The sequence below is a fragment of the Syngnathus floridae genome, chromosome 13, assembly GCF_059516105.1.
Source record: "Syngnathus floridae isolate MCC-2025c chromosome 13, RoL_Sflo_1.0, whole genome shotgun sequence".
Lineage (NCBI taxonomy): Eukaryota > Metazoa > Chordata > Actinopteri > Syngnathiformes > Syngnathidae > Syngnathus > Syngnathus floridae.
This window is the reverse complement of record NC_142425.1, coordinates 3,109,982-3,126,430: the sequence shown is the minus strand read 5'-3', so window position 1 is coordinate 3,126,430 and position 16,449 is coordinate 3,109,982. Positions and strand designations below refer to the sequence as shown.

General features: G+C 48.6%; 2 protein-coding genes across 3 annotated transcripts; one reads left to right on the top strand and one right to left on the bottom strand.

Annotated features, from left to right (window-relative positions):
* Positions 1-1,820: 1,820 nt before the first annotated feature.
* podn (podocan) lies at positions 1,821-7,109 on the top strand. Of its 2 annotated transcripts, none has more exons than XM_088393544.1 (11): positions 1,821-1,922; positions 2,618-2,899; positions 2,972-3,065; positions 3,966-4,030; positions 4,207-4,316; positions 4,396-4,552; positions 4,618-4,733; positions 4,800-5,013; positions 5,225-5,668; positions 5,771-5,919; positions 6,817-7,109. In XM_088393544.1, exons 2-11 carry the CDS (start codon positions 2,636-2,638, stop codon positions 6,938-6,940), a joined length of 1,737 nt encoding a protein of 578 aa, XP_088249670.1. In that variant the 5' UTR covers positions 1,821-1,922; positions 2,618-2,635; the 3' UTR covers positions 6,941-7,109. The 2 variants fall into 2 exon arrangements, with proteins under 2 accessions (XP_088249670.1, XP_088249669.1); XM_088393543.1 differs by having other exon boundaries at positions 1,841-1,965.
* On the bottom strand, positions 6,206-14,697 carry LOC148388074 (excitatory amino acid transporter 5-like). Its single transcript, XM_088393545.1, has 11 exons — positions 13,652-14,697; positions 12,414-12,493; positions 11,451-11,666; positions 11,027-11,069; positions 10,251-10,482; positions 10,079-10,178; positions 9,723-9,956; positions 9,448-9,642; positions 8,593-8,727; positions 8,420-8,519; positions 6,206-8,293 (listed from the first exon to the last, which is right to left on the bottom strand). Exons 1-11 carry the CDS (start codon positions 13,790-13,792, stop codon positions 8,039-8,041), a joined length of 1,731 nt encoding a protein of 576 aa, XP_088249671.1. The 5' UTR covers positions 13,793-14,697; the 3' UTR covers positions 6,206-8,038.
* Between the last annotated feature and the right edge of the window lie 1,752 nt (positions 14,698-16,449).

Sequence of the window (16,449 nt, the reverse complement as noted above, 5' to 3'; positions counted from 1 at the left end):
CCTCTTAAATGGACCCGGAGCCAATGCAAGTTTGCTAGTATCGGGGTAATGTGATCAAACTTTCCCTTCCTTGTGAGCAGTCTCGCCACAGCATTTTGTACCAACTGTAGACTTTTAATACTGGACTTAGGAAGACCAGAGAACAATATGTTACAGTAATCAAGGCAAGATGAAAAAACACAGTTCTAGTCATGTTTTTAATGTGTTTTTGAAAGGAGAAATTGGTAAAAAATGAGTGCTTTTACAAGGACAATAAGATCCATTTGTAGAAATGTAACAAGGCAACATGGTTGTGATTGTGCTTGTCTTGCATCATCTTTAGATCTGGTTTTAATCAGACAAATTCTTGACTGCAACTTGTCGCAGACAAAGATGATAAATTATCAAGTTTTGTAACATTTTGTGTGTTGTGTAACACATTAGTGATTGTTTATGGCACTGACTGTACAGTCCTAGCAGCGATAAGCCTCTCTCCTTGTATTTGTGTCACTTTGGGACAGCTAGCGCTTAGTGCTTAGCTTAGCGTTGAGCAAGCAGATACTACATACACATATGCTGTGAAGGTTTAACACCACAAGGCATGTGACCAGTGAACACCGCACCGCAGAGAAGGTCATTGATCAGAACGCAGACCCCCGCCAAGTTTAAATAATCTTACACGTCTTTGATGGGAAAACTTGTTCCACTCCTCTGCCGTCCGTGGCAGCAAGGATATTACAAAGGACTCACCAGGGGTGCCTCAAGTGCCGGCCTCGAGAGCCCCTTATCAAAGACTGAAGCAAGAGGTTTTCAGTGCAGCTCCATCTTCTTGATCTGGTGGGTCGCTGCCCCTGCTTGGTGCCAATCCGAGTAGGCTTGTAACAAGTGACAACAATGAAAATGAACTGACTGACACATCAACCTGACTGACCCAGCGAACTAACGCATAAGTGACTAACTGACGAGTTGACTAACTGACCGATTGACCGGCTGGCCGACCGACCGACCTACCTACCTACCTACCTACCTACCTACCTACCTACCTACCTACCTACCTACCTACCTACCTACCTACCTACCTACCTACCTACCTACCTACCTACCGACCGACCGACCGACCGACCGACCGACCGACCGACCGACCGACCGACCGATCGACCAACCAACCAACCAACCAACCAACCTGCTTCTCTTCCAACTAACTGGCTGGCCAAGTAACCTGTCAATTGACTGACTCGCAACTGGCAAAGAAACCAATTGGCCCACCTTCCTCTCAAGCAACTTAATAACCAAGTGACTTACTGACGAACCAACTAGGTGGCTAAGTAACCAACCAATTGATCCGCAACTAACCCACCGATGTCTACATCTAATCATCCAAGCAGCTAACTACCATAATCAACAATCAAACCGTACTATACATACCAATCATTAACATTTATTAGTATTAGCTTGTTTAGCAGGATGTTTTGTTTCTCCACATTCTCCATCCAACATGCCTGTTAAAAAACATCTCCATACTGTGTATCCCGAATGCAGATAACGGGGTGCCAGTGGAATGTTTGCAACAGCCTGTGTAGTGTGACATTCTGTGTAGTGTATTATTGTCTAATGTTGTGATCAAATGGCGCTCGTGTACTACGATACAAAATGTGCTGTGTCATCACATCCATCCCATAATGTCATGTGTTTTCTGTCCAGCCGTCCAAGATGGTCCAAGATGTACTGACTAACTTTTTATTGGCTCGAAAAAAGGAGCGCTTGAAATAACACGATCGCGTCGACATCTCCTCCCCATGATGGGGCGTCTGCCACCCCCCCCCCCCCCCCCCCCCCCACATGTGTGTGTGTGTGTGAGGGAGACATCTGGAGGTTGTGAAGTTCTCGTCAGACTGCTGCTGTTGCTATGGGACGAGCTGCTGTGTGTGGACGGGAACATTTCTGTAAGTTTGTCTGAGGTCTGCTGCAAGACTGCTGCTGCTCCTGGTCAGTCTCTTGTCATGTCTTGCATGTTGTCGCATGTCCTCATTGTCTGCTTGTCTCATGTCAAATGGAAATGGTCCATTACTACGGATTGCATGCTTACGGCCGTGTGACAAGTTGTCTAGTCCAATGTCTCAGAGTCCAATCTCATCACCTCAAATGATGGTAGCATGTCAGTGTGCAGACTGTTAAGCCTGCAAAGGTGACAGGCAGCCCCCGTGACTCCGAAATCGATGGTTCTCAAATTGGGATCCCAGAAACCCCCAAAAAATCAATATCCTGTCATTCAAGTGCTGAACTACATCTGGGGACAGGCACACCAGCATTGCATGATTATTTAATAAATGATGAATCTGTTTTTTTAACACATTAATTGATGAATTGGATGAAAAGCTGTGTTTTTTATTTGGAGTGAGTGCTGTGTTTTTAGTTTTGGTGCATGCTGGGAAATCCCCCTGCCTGTTTGACTGGAGTCAGTGAGCGAGGATGAGGATGTGGATGGATATCAAGCATACCGTGTAGATGATTCACAATAAACACAAGGCCACTGGAGTCTTGAGACCAGAGACTTTTATGGCTTTAAAAAAAAGAAAACAAAACTCTGTTTCCAGTAAAGTATGTTTTGATCCAGAATGTCCTGGTTCTTGAGCAACAGGAACCCTGAGCGGCGAGCATGGCCTTTCCCAAGCATTCCATCCTGAAGATACCCTATGTCCTGCTGGTGCTGGCCGGACTTCTGGTCCTGGGCCAGATCCCGGCAAGAGTGCAGGGGGTGAAGCCAATTGGGCCGCCCGTTATTGCTGTGGCCGAATCGGAACCCGGCGAATGCCCGGCGGACTGCAGCTGCACGACCGAGGGGGCGGTGGACTGCGCCGGAGTGGACCTCACCGAGTTCCCCGCGGGGCTGCCTGCCACCACCCGCCAGCTGGCGCTACAGGTGCGACCCGTCAGCTTAACTACCTGCGTGTGATGGCGGGACCACCTATCGTCCTTTGTTTCCCCACGGAAGAACAACAAAATCGAGGAGATACGGGTGGAGCACCTGTCAGACCTGCATCGGCTCGAGACACTCAACCTGCAGAACAACTGGCTCACTACAGACGGTCAGGACTTTACTTTAAAATGACTACTTCCTGTTCCACTTCAGTCCAGTAGGTGGCAGTAATGCACATTACAAAGTAGAACTAAAGTGACACAAGGGTCTTTTCAGGTCAGCTCCATCAAGTAACCAACTGACTGACAAACTAGTCAGCTGAGTAAAGTTAAAAGTTAAAGTCCCAATGATTGTCACACACACAACTGGGTGCGGTAAAATTTGTCTCTGCATTTAACCCATCCCCGAAGGGAGCAGTGGGCAGCAGCGGTGCCACGCCCGGGAATCATTTGGTGATCTAACCCCCCAATGCCAACCCTTAATGCTGAGTGCCAAGCAGGGAGGCAATGGGTCCCATTTTTATAGTCTTTGGTATGACCCGGCCGGGGTTTGAACCCACAACCTTCCAGTCTCAGGGCGGACACAATACTACTACTAGGCCACTGAGCTGGCAATGGACTGCGACAGCGATTGACCAAATGAACAATTACCCTACTAACCCGAAACAATCGGCTAACTATTTAACCAAACTGGTGGAGAAGTCATTTGACTGACTGGGTGACTGAAAGAGCCACCTATCGACCCAGCAAACAAAGTCAGTGGCTTTTTCTAGCTCATACTGGTTGACTCAGGTTCTGAGGTTTCGGGATTGGAACCATGACTTCCTGTCTCGAGTTTGCGTGGTCTTGCATGCCTGCTTGGGTTTTGTCTGGGGTTACTCATTTGCTCTCAGGTTTCGTGATGTGGACGTGGATCGCTGTTTGTCTCTGTGTCCTGCAATTGGTGTATCACCGTTTGCTATGCCTTTCTTTTCACCAGCAATCCTAAAGAGGATAACTGCAGTCATAAACAGGTGAAGTTGACAGTAAGTAGAAAAACTGAAGGCAATGATGCGATCTTCTCTTTCCAGGCTTGGAAGATGAAGGTTTTGAGATGTTAGAAGAACTGGCGTATTTGTACCTGGCCAATAATCAGGTAGTTGAAATTGCTCCCTCAATCAAAGCTCTTCCGACCTCTCGCTTTGAGTTCAGGCTTATGTGAAGGGTTCCTTTCCAAGTGTCATTCTGTGCACAGCGTCTTGTTCTTTCCTGACTTGAAGTCCCTTTAAATGTCCTGAACATTCCATGCAAAGTATCTTCTTGTACTTTCAGCTCACCTCTGCACCCAAAGCCTTGCCACCCTCATTGGTCAGTGCTGACTTTGCGGCCAACCAGCTCACCAAGATCTTCCCATACACGTTTGGCTATAAGCCACACCTGAAGTATGATTGCGCCGCTTGTGCTCTTCCTCAAAATGTTTCTGTCTAACGGTTCTCCCGACACACAATCAAATGTTTTCAGGTCCGTCTATCTCCACAACAACAAGTTGACAGATGGCGGGCTTCCTGATCACATGTTCAATGCTTCTGACAACCTGGAGATTCTTACCATGTCCAGCAACTTCTTGCATACCGTGCCCAAGAACCTGCCCCCCAGCCTGTACCGTCTTCACCTGAAGGTCCTCCCCCAAGATGTTTTCTGTCCTCACCAGAGAATCACACTGACCATTGCGTCTTTGAACAGAGCAACAAGCTGGAGAAAATCCCAGCTGGAGCCTTCGACAGCTTGCAGAACCTAAGAGAACTTTACCTGCAGAACAATTTCCTGAGCAACGAGGGCATGGACAACGAGACCTTTAGGTAGGGAGAAAGTTTACAGCGTAAGCGTCCAGAGACGCGGTGCCATGACAGCCTGATGTCTTCCAGCCAACTGAACAGCCTGGAGTGCTTGGACTTGTCCAACAACAACCTGAGCGTGGTGCCCAAAGGTCTGCCTCGCAACCTGGTGCTGCTGCACCTGGAGAAAAACTCCATCCGCAGCATCCCCGCAGACGTACTCAGTTCCGTACGCAACCTGGAGTATCTTCTGCTGCACAACAACAAGTTGCGTTCACGCTTCATCCACCCAACTGCCTTCCAGGTAACCTTGACCTGGTGTTCGACTGAAGTCGCCAACTAAGCCAGGTCATGACTTGACTGTGTGAAATTTAGCATGTACTCCACTTGCTTGCTTTTCATCACAGTAACGTGAAACTTGCGGCCAGACTTGAGACCCTTTTGCGATCTGCGCATGTGGCTTATTCCCACTGAGCCTTGTGCCTCTTTGACTGCTTTTGTTGCGTCCCTCCAAGGGCCTGAAGAAGCTGCACACGCTTCACATGTACAACAACCAGTTGGAGCGTGTTCCCCGAGGTCTCCCTCGACGGGCCAAGACCCTCATGCTGCTCCACAACTCCATCTCAGAAATCGGCCGCAACGACCTGGCGGTGCTCTACACGCTGACCGAGCTCAACCTCAGCTACAATCAGCTGAGCAACTCCAAGCTGCACCGCGACGCCTTCCGCAAGCTGCGGCTGCTGGAGACGCTGCACCTGTCGGGCAACGTGCTCCACTCGCTGCCCATTGGCCTCCCTCGCAGCCTGAAGGTGTTGGAGGTGAAGAACAACCAGCTGACCTCCATACCGGACGGAGCGCTGACGGGCATGGACAAGCTGCAGAAGCTCATCCTTAGTGAGAACCAGCTTAGGCTCAACTCGGTCTACCAGGGGGCCTGGATGGAACTCAGTGCGCTCACAGTGAGTGGAATTGTGGCTCCTGGGCCCTGGCCTTTCTTTGTCTCCTTTGGCACAGGACGACAACGCAACGTGAAAGTTGATGCTGTGGTGTTGTCCATGTAGACGTTGGACCTTTCCAGCAACCTGCTGTCACACATCCCGTCTGACTTGCCTGAGTCGTTGGAGTACCTTTACCTGCAGAGGAACCGCATCTCCAGCATTCCCGTTTCTGCCTTTGAAGGCACCCCCAACATCAAAGGAATATACTTGCGGTAAGAACACGCCCACTCCTCAAGTAACTGAGCATCAAGGAAAACAATGAGCAACAATCACCGGACAGCTTTCCAGAGGGTGTGCCAATGGTGCAATTGCCTTGGGCAACCACCAAAAACTTTTGTGTTGGTGGTTTTACCATTCTATAATGATGTACATCATAAAAACACAATCATAACATAATTAAATTGAAAGTGTTTGTAACTGATGCCGTAATGACGATTGTGCTGCTCCTTCTGGCATGCCCATCTTGTCCACTGGGATGAAGTGCAATCCAGACACACATCAACAACAGTAAACTTTTACTACTTCTGTCACAACCACGAGGCTAAGTGACTCCAGAAGATGCTGGAATATCAGTCACTTTTGTAGAGGACAAACAATATGTGTCTCTGAGTAGATTATCTGTCTCCACTGTTTGTGTTGCTTCCAAGATCACAAGTTTTGATACTTCCCATTAATTAACATGTCAATGGCGTTTTGCATAGTTTGTTCGCATTAATCAGACTCAAATAAGGAACACCCAAATTTAGCGGACAGTAAAGTAAATGTAGAGTTTGGACAAAAGAATTGGGACACCTAAAGTAAGAGAAAAAAATTGGTGCTTGATCAAATGTTTGGGGACAACTCTGCGATAGAAAAGTAAAGAAACTGTGGAATTTGAACAAATGTATTCGGAGAATTCCGGGTTGTGCGGCAAACTCATCCAAGCAGTACTGAAGTTGGACGCATATTTGTCCAAAATATTTTGTAGATTAAGATCAGTGTGTCTGATTGCCAAATTGATGATGTGTTTGTCCCAACACTTCTGTCCAAATGGCCAGCTGCTGTTGTCGTGTCTCAACCATGTGCAAATCATACCAATAAAACCTTGTGCATCTGACCTGACTTGCAAGGTTCAACCGTCTGTCGGCGATAGACGAGAGCATGCTGGCTCATCTCACCCAGCTCCATGTACTTGACATCGGTGGCGGCAGCGGCAGAGACGAGGACAAGGAGGAGGACGAGGAGTCCAAGTGACTTTGGAAGACTGAAGCCTTCCTGAGACATTCCTGGTGTGGGATACCGGATGAGAGTTAGCTTGGGCTGGGTCATTGTCCATGTAGAAACGGATGCACTGTATATCACATACGATGCGTTTGCTTTTGTCCAGCAGCGTATTAAACAACAAGGCTTCCTACCACCGCCATTCCTTTGCTGTTTCTTTTACCCAATGTGTGTTACAAGTCCAACGGTACTGTGACCAAGCTCCTAACTCATTTTAGTCAGTTGAGCCTGGCTACTCTATTTAAGAAAGGTGAGAATCCACCAAAACTGGGGTACAGGTTTGAAAAGAAAACATCGACCAAAAGGTGAAGACGGTCCTGCAAACATGTCTACTAAATGTAATCCAGACAAGTCGCACCATCTGGCATAAAGGAGCGCAACAAATCTGTTTGCAAAGGATCAGGACTGTACGGGTACTGCTGCTCTGACGTCAGGAGCGCGAGCGTGTTAATCTGCATGTGAGCATCTCAACTTGAGCTGGGGCCGAGAGCAGCTCCGCACGAGTGCTGTCATATCGGGACCTTGACCACATGTCAAAAATACAAACATGATCACCATCACAAGTCATTACGCGTATGTCCATTTTTAAAAGATTCCAAAATATGCTTTTATGCTGATGAGAATGACCAAAAAGTCATTTTACGGTGTTCTCTTTTTTGCCCACATTTTGGTTGATGCGCAATGGTTAGCTTTGTGATGTGCGAACATGGAAGGATTGACAAAGCACTTTGATTGGGTAGTTGCGAAGGGTTTTCATCTTCGGAGTGTGGCATGCCTCCATCAATTCAGCCATGTAACCTTTTTTTAAGCTTTGTTTTTTTTCACTTCGAAGAGCAATAACAATTTGGTTGAGAAGTTCAACAGTGCGCAGGACTGGCGACTTAGTCACAGCTCCAGGAGTCTTAAGGCAGAATTAAACATATGACGTTGTCCCTCACGGATTCATAAGGTCCATCCGGGACCAGTTATGGTTCCGGTTTTAGTTCTAGTTACGGTCCACCCAAAGAACATCGAGCGTTCTGCTGGACCTCCTTCGGCGGTATTTAAGACAGAGCCAGACACCGTCCCTCTTCACACTTTCGTCTCCAAGCCATTTATGTCCACTGCACAATGGTCCTTGTTCTTCCTGGGATGTTGCGGGGGGGCGCGCGGCTTTCTTCTGTCGGGCGGGGCCCGCAAGCCCTCCTCCAGCTGCATGAGGCGCGCCACCTCGGGCTGTACCGGTGTGTGCTTGGACGGCAGCCGGTAGTTGCTGTTGGTGTTGTGGCAGTTCATGTGTGGAGCCACCACGCCGGCGCCGGTGTGGCTCTCGCACACGAGCGGCACCTGGAGGCCACCGGGGGAGTCGGGAAGGAGGACCAAAGAAGTGAAATTAGAAAGTAAGACTGCGGGACAGACACAAGGGAATGAGAATGAGGGCACAGGAAGCTGAATGAGAAAGCGATTGCTCACCCCATCTCCTTCCTTGATAAAGTCCTTCCTGCAGATGTGGGCCATGATTCCGGTGGCGAGGGCGTCGCCCATGACGTTGACCATGGTGCGGAATCGATCTCTGTGTGGCAAGATGCCAAAAGGTGACGTACATCGCAAAGGCGTTGCCAGCATTCCCTGGGTTAGCGACTTACAGCGCCCAATCAATGGCAATGATGAGGCTGATGTCGTCGGTCGGCAGGCCAACGGAGGTGAGCACGATCACCATGGTGACCAGGCCCGCTTGGGGGATGCCTGCTGCGCCGATGCTGGCGGCCGTGGCTGTGATGCTGGAAAAGAAGGCAGGCAGGAATGACGTGAAGCGCAAAAAGCCGCTTGAGCTCGCCTGCAAACTACAAGTACAAGATGACCATCGTTTCAAACTGACCTAGAAAAGTCTCAGTGCAGCGCTGCTTACCTTGTATCGTGGTTACTTTAACCCTAGCCACAACACACTCAATTCCCTTGACTATAGAGCAGTGGTTTTTAACCTTTTTCCTTGTTCGCACCCCATTCAATTCACCAACTAGTTCTCGCACCCCTAACCCTAACAGTAAATAATAATTATAATAATAATTGGTTTACTTTACAGCTTAAAGGCTTAATTAGCATTATCCCTAATGCCAATTAACACAATGACTTCTTGATTTCCAGAATTTTTCACTTTTTTCGGTTACCCGACCATTATCCCCGAAAAATTGTAAATTTCCCCCAGGATATCCTCGCACCCCCAAGGAAGACTTCTCGCCCGCCCCCCAGGTTAAGAACCACTGCTATAGAGCAAGGAAGGGAGGGAAACATACAGAGGGTATGAAGACGTGGGGAAGCCAAATGTCAGGAGGCAGCAAGTCAAGAAAGATCCAAATAACAAGTGAGGACAACGGGATCCACAACAGGTGATAGAGCAAATGAAGCCGAGAGCTGGGAGCGAGATGAGGGAACGCGAGGGAAGAAAGAAGTGAGGTTCCAGGAAACAATGTCGGATGGACTGCTGTGCGGCGTCCACTGACCTGATGGTGATGATCTGCCCAAAGTCCAGCTCATAGTTGTTAACCTGCGCAATAAAGATGGCGGCCACGGCCTCGTAGAGCGCTGTGCCATCCATGTTGATGGTCGCGCCCACAGGCAGAACGAAGCGGATGATGCGCCGATCGATGTGGTTGTTCTCCAGGAGGCACTTGAAGGTGATAGGCAGCGTGGCCGAGCTACAAGCACAACACAACCACAAGCGGGAGTGCCGCCCGTACAGCCCAGCACCACGAGCAGGCCGGGTTCCAATGGTTACCTGGATGAGGTGGCCAGGGCTATGAGGAGCGCCTGCAGGATTCCACGAATGTAGACGATGGGACTCTTCTTGGTGATGAAGAAGTACATGGCGGGCAGAATGAAGAGGCCGTGCAGCACCAGGCCGAAGACCACTGTGACCGCGTAGAAGCCCAACTTCTTCCCCATGGCCGAGGGGTCGCTCATCTCCAGGATCTTGCCTGCCACCAGGAACACGATCCCGAACGGGAAGTACCTGCCGCATGAGGAGAGACGACGGGGACCCAACGCTTCCGTCACGCCCGTTCCTCCGACTGCTCTCACCGCTGCATTGCACTTGCTGAGCCATAAAACATTCTGACTCGACTTTGTGCTTACCAAATAACGATGGCAACTATTTTGAGCACAGCCTCGTTCAAACTCTGGCAGAAGTTGACCAAGGCGCTGCCGTTTGGACCCATCCTGCCCAACATGATGCCTGCAACATCACCGCATCGCACTTGACATGGCCGCTTTGCCGAGCCCATTTCCCAACGCACCTAAAGCTTACCCATGGTGGCAGAGAAGATGACGATGCCCAGGACATTCATCCCGTCGCTGGTCCCCTCCTTGGTTTTGACCAGTACGTCAGGGGGTGGTGTCAGGTCCAGTGAGAAGTTCTGGACGTCACTTCCGTTGTCATCCTGGATGCCGTAGATCAGCGGTTGCCTCGTGACCAACTGGGACAGTGTCTGGGCTGACGTGGGCTTGGTCTGCACTGTGTACTGGCTGCTGGTTCGATACTGACAAAAGACACAGAAGCCTTCAGTGCAACGTGGTGGAGATCCAGTACACCGTGGAGACTGCCACGGAGGACAGGATGCTGGACAAGATGGCGCATATGAACAGCAACATGAACAATGCAAAGCCATGGACAGCAAAGTCTGAAAATTGACAGGAGGGGGCGCCATCTTGCTCCCCAAATGCAGTGGAATATTCCAAAATGCGCCGCGTGGAAGCGATATTTTGCATAGAAACCTCACGCTGTATATTGGATGTCAATCAGAGTTCATCAGCATGGTAAGAAATAGCCTCTGAATATCAAGACAATGTTCGTTCTTGGCATCGTCCAGATGACGATGGAAGAACACAATCTTACACTGCACATGATGGTTGAGCAGCTTATGTTAGGGGATGGTGGTCAATATGGACCACATGTCCATCAAGATGATTGTGACCAAGATGAAGGACGAGATGAAACGAGGGTAAAAACGGATTTTGGATGGTGGACGAGATGGCAGACATGATTGTAGAGCACATGAATGACAAGATGTCTCTTTGCTTCACCTGTTGAAAGGTAGCCTGCACCAGATTGGCCGGGAACATGTTCCTGCGGGATGAATGCTATCCGTTAAAAAGCCCTCTTTGAGAGCACTGGCAGATGTATGTTGGGGCAAGACCATGAAAAGACTTGTTACCTGAAACATTAAGTACATTATAAAGCCAATGTATTATTATTATTAATTATCATTATTATTATTAGGGGTCCCAGGTTTGACCCCTGGGGAACGCCAAAGGTCATAGCCATTTGGTCAGAGACACAATCGCTCATTTCATCCTGTCCCCAAGGTAATACTTGAATCAATTTAGAGCAGAGGATTCTACCCTCCCCAAAAAGATCATATGGTCCAGCGTTTTTCTCAGACGGGTGTCCTCTCGATACTGTCAGGATGAGTGGACTGGCTGAGAATGGAGCATGCTTTCGTCTCACCGGATGAGGTCGAGCAGAGCGTCCGCCGAGCTCATGATGGGCTTGCTGCTGTCCTCTGAGTCCTCCTTCTGGGCGGCGCCGCCCGGGTGGATGACGGATACCATGACGATGCCCACGATAACGGCCACGAAGGTGGTCCACAAGTAGTAGGACACGGTGATCAGGCCTAGCCGACTGGAGCACTTGGCGTCCAGCGCCGCCAGGCCTGACATCAAACTGCACGGGGAACAAGCGAGAAGCCATTATGGAAGCAGCACTTTCGGGTGCGTGGGGCCAACATGAAGGTCATGCAAGGTCACAATGCCAAGTGCACGTGACGTCAACATGGAGTGAAATGAAAGCCTGATGAGGCGGACGTGATGCCAACATAAAAGCAGCCTGAAGGCGGGTCGCAGGCGTGCTGGAGCCTATCCCAGTTGACTTGGGGCAGTAGGCCGGGGGGGGGGACACCCTGAACTGGTCGCCAGCCTATTGCAGGGCACACAGTCAAACAGTCGTTCACACTCACACCTACGGGCAATTTGGTGTGTTCAATCGGCCTACCATGTCTGTTTTTGGGATGTGGGAGGAAGCACAGGGAGAACATGCAAACACTCCACAGGGAGGGCTGGAGCCTGAATTGAATTGGCAACCTCTGAACTGTGGATGTGTTAACCGGTGCGCCACCAAGTCGCCCCACAAACAGCATGAAAGCCTCAAATGTCTTTCATGCTGCCTTCATCTGTGTTCCATGTTGGCAAAGTCAAGTTAGTTTCGTGCAGTCAACATTTTGCCTTCATGTTGGCTTAGTGGCGTGTGCTGCAAATGTGAGGATCACTCTTTAATCCTGCTCTGCACACACACACACACGCATGCACGCACACACACACACACACACGCATGCGCGCATGCGCACACACACACACACACACACACACACACACACACACACACACACACAGAGTAATAGTGTGATGCAATCACCTGGACACGACCAGAGGCAGAATCAACATCTTCAGCATCCTCATCAGTAGCTCACCGGGAAACTGGAAATATTTCACTTCCTGTGTTGGTGAGAGAGCACAGAAAGGCGCTTTCACTACTTCCTGTGCTCGGCTTTTCCAACGAGCTTCACAGTCGGCAACGTTTTGAGTCCCACCACCCCAAAAAAGTAGTGGGACGTAATTCAGCAGTTAATGCAACACGATTTCAATTTGTTGGGGCGATCCTTCCGTTGAGCGCATCTTGACCACTGGGGGCAGCGTTGTGCTTTTGTCTTATGGTTTATTTGTATTGTGTTTCCGACATTGGCTGCTGAGCAGTTCATTTTTTGGTCAACATGACGGTTGTTGGCGAAGGCCACGTAAACAGTGTGGCACCGGTGCTAACGTTGCTAACCGATGAAATGGTGATTGTCGTCAAGGAAGTCAGCCGACATGCGTTAGCTGGCGGAAGGGGAGGAGGAGGCCTAATGGATGGCAGATAAAGAGCTTTTCTGGCAGCCATTAAGCGCCCGCGGCTTAGTTTTGCTGTGTGACAGCGGGATCACCAGCCAGCAAAAACACACACATTTTACCGATACACTTATGTACACAGTGACGCAAAACCACGCACACACATGATTCAGCTAAGCTCAACTTTATTTATGGAGCCCACATGAATACACGCAGGCACGCGCAGGTCCTCTTCTGAAAGGTTTGTTCCTTGCGGCTCGGACCAATCAGCAGCCCGCCAGATGTAAACAACCAACATGGCCGACCCGACGGCATGACCTCCTGACACAACATGCAATGGACCCTTGTCATTGGTGTTCAGGGTAAATATTAGCATGCGCACCCATTTTGGTGAGCATGAGGATAAAGGTGCCAATCCCCCATTAAGAGATGCCGGAATGAAAAGGTCTCATCCGAATGTACATTTTATTATTGGTTTTAAATTTCAATTAATCAATTTGAAATTGTAATTTCAATGCAATATTTTCTTTCTTAGGAGGTGGCGGATGCAATGTTTTGATTCCGCCATTTCTTTCTTAGGAGGTGGTGGATGCAATGTTTTGATTCCGCCATTTCTTTCTTAGGAGGTGCTGGAACAAAGTTCTGTCATCTGAACCTACGTTGTACTCGAATTTCAAATCGATCAATCGGAAACGGTCATTAAGTCAACAGTTTTGACCACAGTCAAGCATTTTCTACGTTTGCATTGAGCAATGAGGCAGAGCTGACCTGCTCAGAGAGCCGCTTAGTCCTGAGGAAGAATCCCAGGAGGCAGCCGATGACAACGGCCAGCACAGACATGATGAGGAGGCCATTTTGTTTGCAGACATTCTTTACCCTCAGCCAAACGGCCTCCAGCGCCACCGCCATGGTCGCCTGCTCACCAGGTTGGCGGCCCACCTGCGCCGCTGCCTACTCCACCACCGCCTCCCTCAGCACGCCATACGGGCGCCAAGACGCGAGCGACGCGGTCCCCAGATGCAAACAGGAAGTGAAGAATAGTAACTTCCTGCTGGTGCTTCTACAGCTCTCCGTCCCGTCTCGGCATCCCGCTCATCCTCTCGGGCTGCTGTGGCACTCTGCGCTACACCGGCGCTTTCGGGGCCGGATACTAAGCCTGCGCAACCAATTGCCGCCCGCCCCGCCCAGTGCAATCCGTCAACAGCTGGCGGTCGCAGTTAGCATGTCCAATCCTGTTACATGTAGTCAACGGTCTGAACACGGATTAACAGTGTGGACATAAAAAAAATGTTGGCAGACAAAGCGCCACTCCCCGTCTCATTGTGACTCTCCCAGGCTCGTCATTCAAAAGCTTGCACAGTGCGGTGATTGGGAAATGGAGAATGAGCGCATGATGATCCGAACCATTGGCTCATTCCCAACACGAGGACTCAATGGCTGAAACGATGTATGCAAAAACGGCCGGTAGGGCCGGGCAATCAATAGAAATTTCATTCAATGTCACGTAAATTTGGTCTTTTCACGCTGATGTACACTTTATCGTTGAAGGAAAACGATTATTTTTTTCCAATGGTGTGTTACATTTCCATATTGTGACCACACCGCAACAGCACCGCATTGCATGTGCGGCAAGCGTGTGACATGCTGGTGGCTCTGCTGTCCCTGAGCATGCGCCACGCTGAAGTTTACAAGAAAAAAACTGTGACATGCAGGTGGTTCTGCTGTCCCTGAGCATGTGCTGCGCTGGAGTTATAAAATAATTGGAGTTTACAAGAAAGCTAAACACACATCAAAAAGATTTACACACATTGTGATTGTTGTTATTCACAAGACATACTTAATTTTAGAATGATCACCAGTGCTAATGCTAAAGTCAACGTAAAATCCCATTGACGTGCCGAGGGCAAAGAAGCAATAACAAATACACACAAAGGTTGTACAGAAAGGCAACATGAAAATGTGTATATAATGTGTATATTATATACATATATATATAAATTGTTATAATAATTATTATTATTATAACAATTTTTTTATAAAAAGGCACAAGTGCACGCACTGCAATTGTGTGGGTACTCCCTGCCTTCTGCTGGCGTGTGGGCAACCTTCGTGCCATAATTCCTTAATTTATAAGTTTTATTTTTAATTTAATTTTTTTTAATTTGGAAAAAAAATCCGTGATGTAGTGAAATTGTGATAAACGAACCGCGATGTAGCGAGGGATTACTGTATATATATGTATATACAGAGTACTGTATTTATGTATATACAGTAATCTGTATATATGTATATACAGTACAGTCAAACCTCGGTTTTCGAACGTCCCGGTTCTCGAACAAATCGGAATTCGAACAAAAAATTCGAGACTTTTTTCGGATGTCGAACCTCGCGAGATGAGCCGGGAGGACCCGAGAAAACCCAACCGCACGGCCCGGATGCCGACTGTTATTGTATTTTTGTTATTGTTATTGTTGTTATTGTATTTTCGTTACTTTGAGGATTGTATTAACCCCTAATCATGCCTCCAAAGAAAGCAAGTGGGAGCAGTAAAGCCATCCTAAAACACAAAGACGCTCTTGAAGCAATGCGACAGTGAGCGCCCGGTGCGCTGCAGTTGCGCGATCGGACCAAATTAAGCTTCCTGCGCACAGAGGTCCACTTACATTTTGGAAAGTACATCAGGACTTTAAAAATAGTTTCTAAATTTCAGCGACGGCTCTGTCACAATAATGCGACCAGCGCGGTGCAGTTGCGCGGGTGGCGGCGCGCTACGGTTGCGCGTTCGGCGGTGCGCTGCAGTTGCGCCATTGGACAAAAAAGAATAGAATAGAATAGAATAGAATGCCCTTTATTGTCATTTTACAACTTAGTTGCACAACGAAATTCGGAGAGCTGGTCCCTTCCTAGTGCAAACATTACAAAATTTAAAAAAGTATAAAAGGAAGTCTGAGAATAAAAGTGAAAGATCTTATTTACAGTATAGCTATTAGTCTAAGAATGAAGGTTAAAAATCTTATTTACAGTATGTTCAATGTGGGTATATGTATTAACGTGAATGAGGTTTGTACAGAAAGTAAATAAATAGTTATTGCACGTGGTTTTTGAAAGGGTATCGGTGTTGTATTATAGTTGGTGTTGTTTTCTCTCAGAGCTCAGAGCGGTGATGGCTCTTGGGAAGAAACTGTTTTTCAGTCTGGTAGTCCTTGTTCAAATGCCTCTGTAGCGCCTCCCAGAAGGAAGCAGTTCAAGCAGCTGGGAGGCGGGATGTGTGTTGTCTTTGATGATGTTGTGAGCTCTGCTAACGCACCAGGTGTTGTATATGTCCGTCAGGCAGGGCAGCCAATGATCCTTTGCGCTGCTTTGACTGTCCTCTGTAGCCTCCCTCTATCTGCAGCAGTGCAGCTCCCGTACCAGGTGGTGAGGCAGTACGTCAGCAGGCTCTCAATGATGGAATGGTAGAAGGCGAGCAGAAGGTTCCGATCCATACTGCTCTTTCTGAGGACTCTTAAGAAGTGTAGACGCTGCTGAGCCTCCTTGATGACAGCTGAGGTGTTGCATGTCCAGGA

Bases quoted from the DNA above. Each gene is read 5' to 3' on its own strand.
- podn (XM_088393544.1), top strand. From the start codon at position 2,636: ATGGCCTTTCCCAAGCATTCCATCCTGAAGATACCCTATGTCCTGCTG. The intron at 3,066-3,965 runs GTCAGGACTTTA...TTCTCTTTCCAG, and splicing joins CAACTGGCTCACTACAGACG to GCTTGGAAGATGAAGGTTTT. The intron at 4,734-4,799 runs GTAGGGAGAAAG...GATGTCTTCCAG, and splicing joins ATGGACAACGAGACCTTTAG to CCAACTGAACAGCCTGGAGT.
- LOC148388074 (XM_088393545.1), bottom strand. From the start codon at position 13,792: ATGGCGGTGGCGCTGGAGGCCGTTTGGCTGAGGGTAAAGAATGTCTGC. The intron at 12,494-13,651 runs GTCAGCTCTGCC...TCACCAACACAG, and splicing joins CTAAGCGGCTCTCTGAGCAG to GAAGTGAAATATTTCCAGTT. The intron at 9,957-10,078 runs GTAAGCACAAAG...CTCATGCGGCAG, and splicing joins ATAGTTGCCATCGTTATTTG to GTACTTCCCGTTCGGGATCG.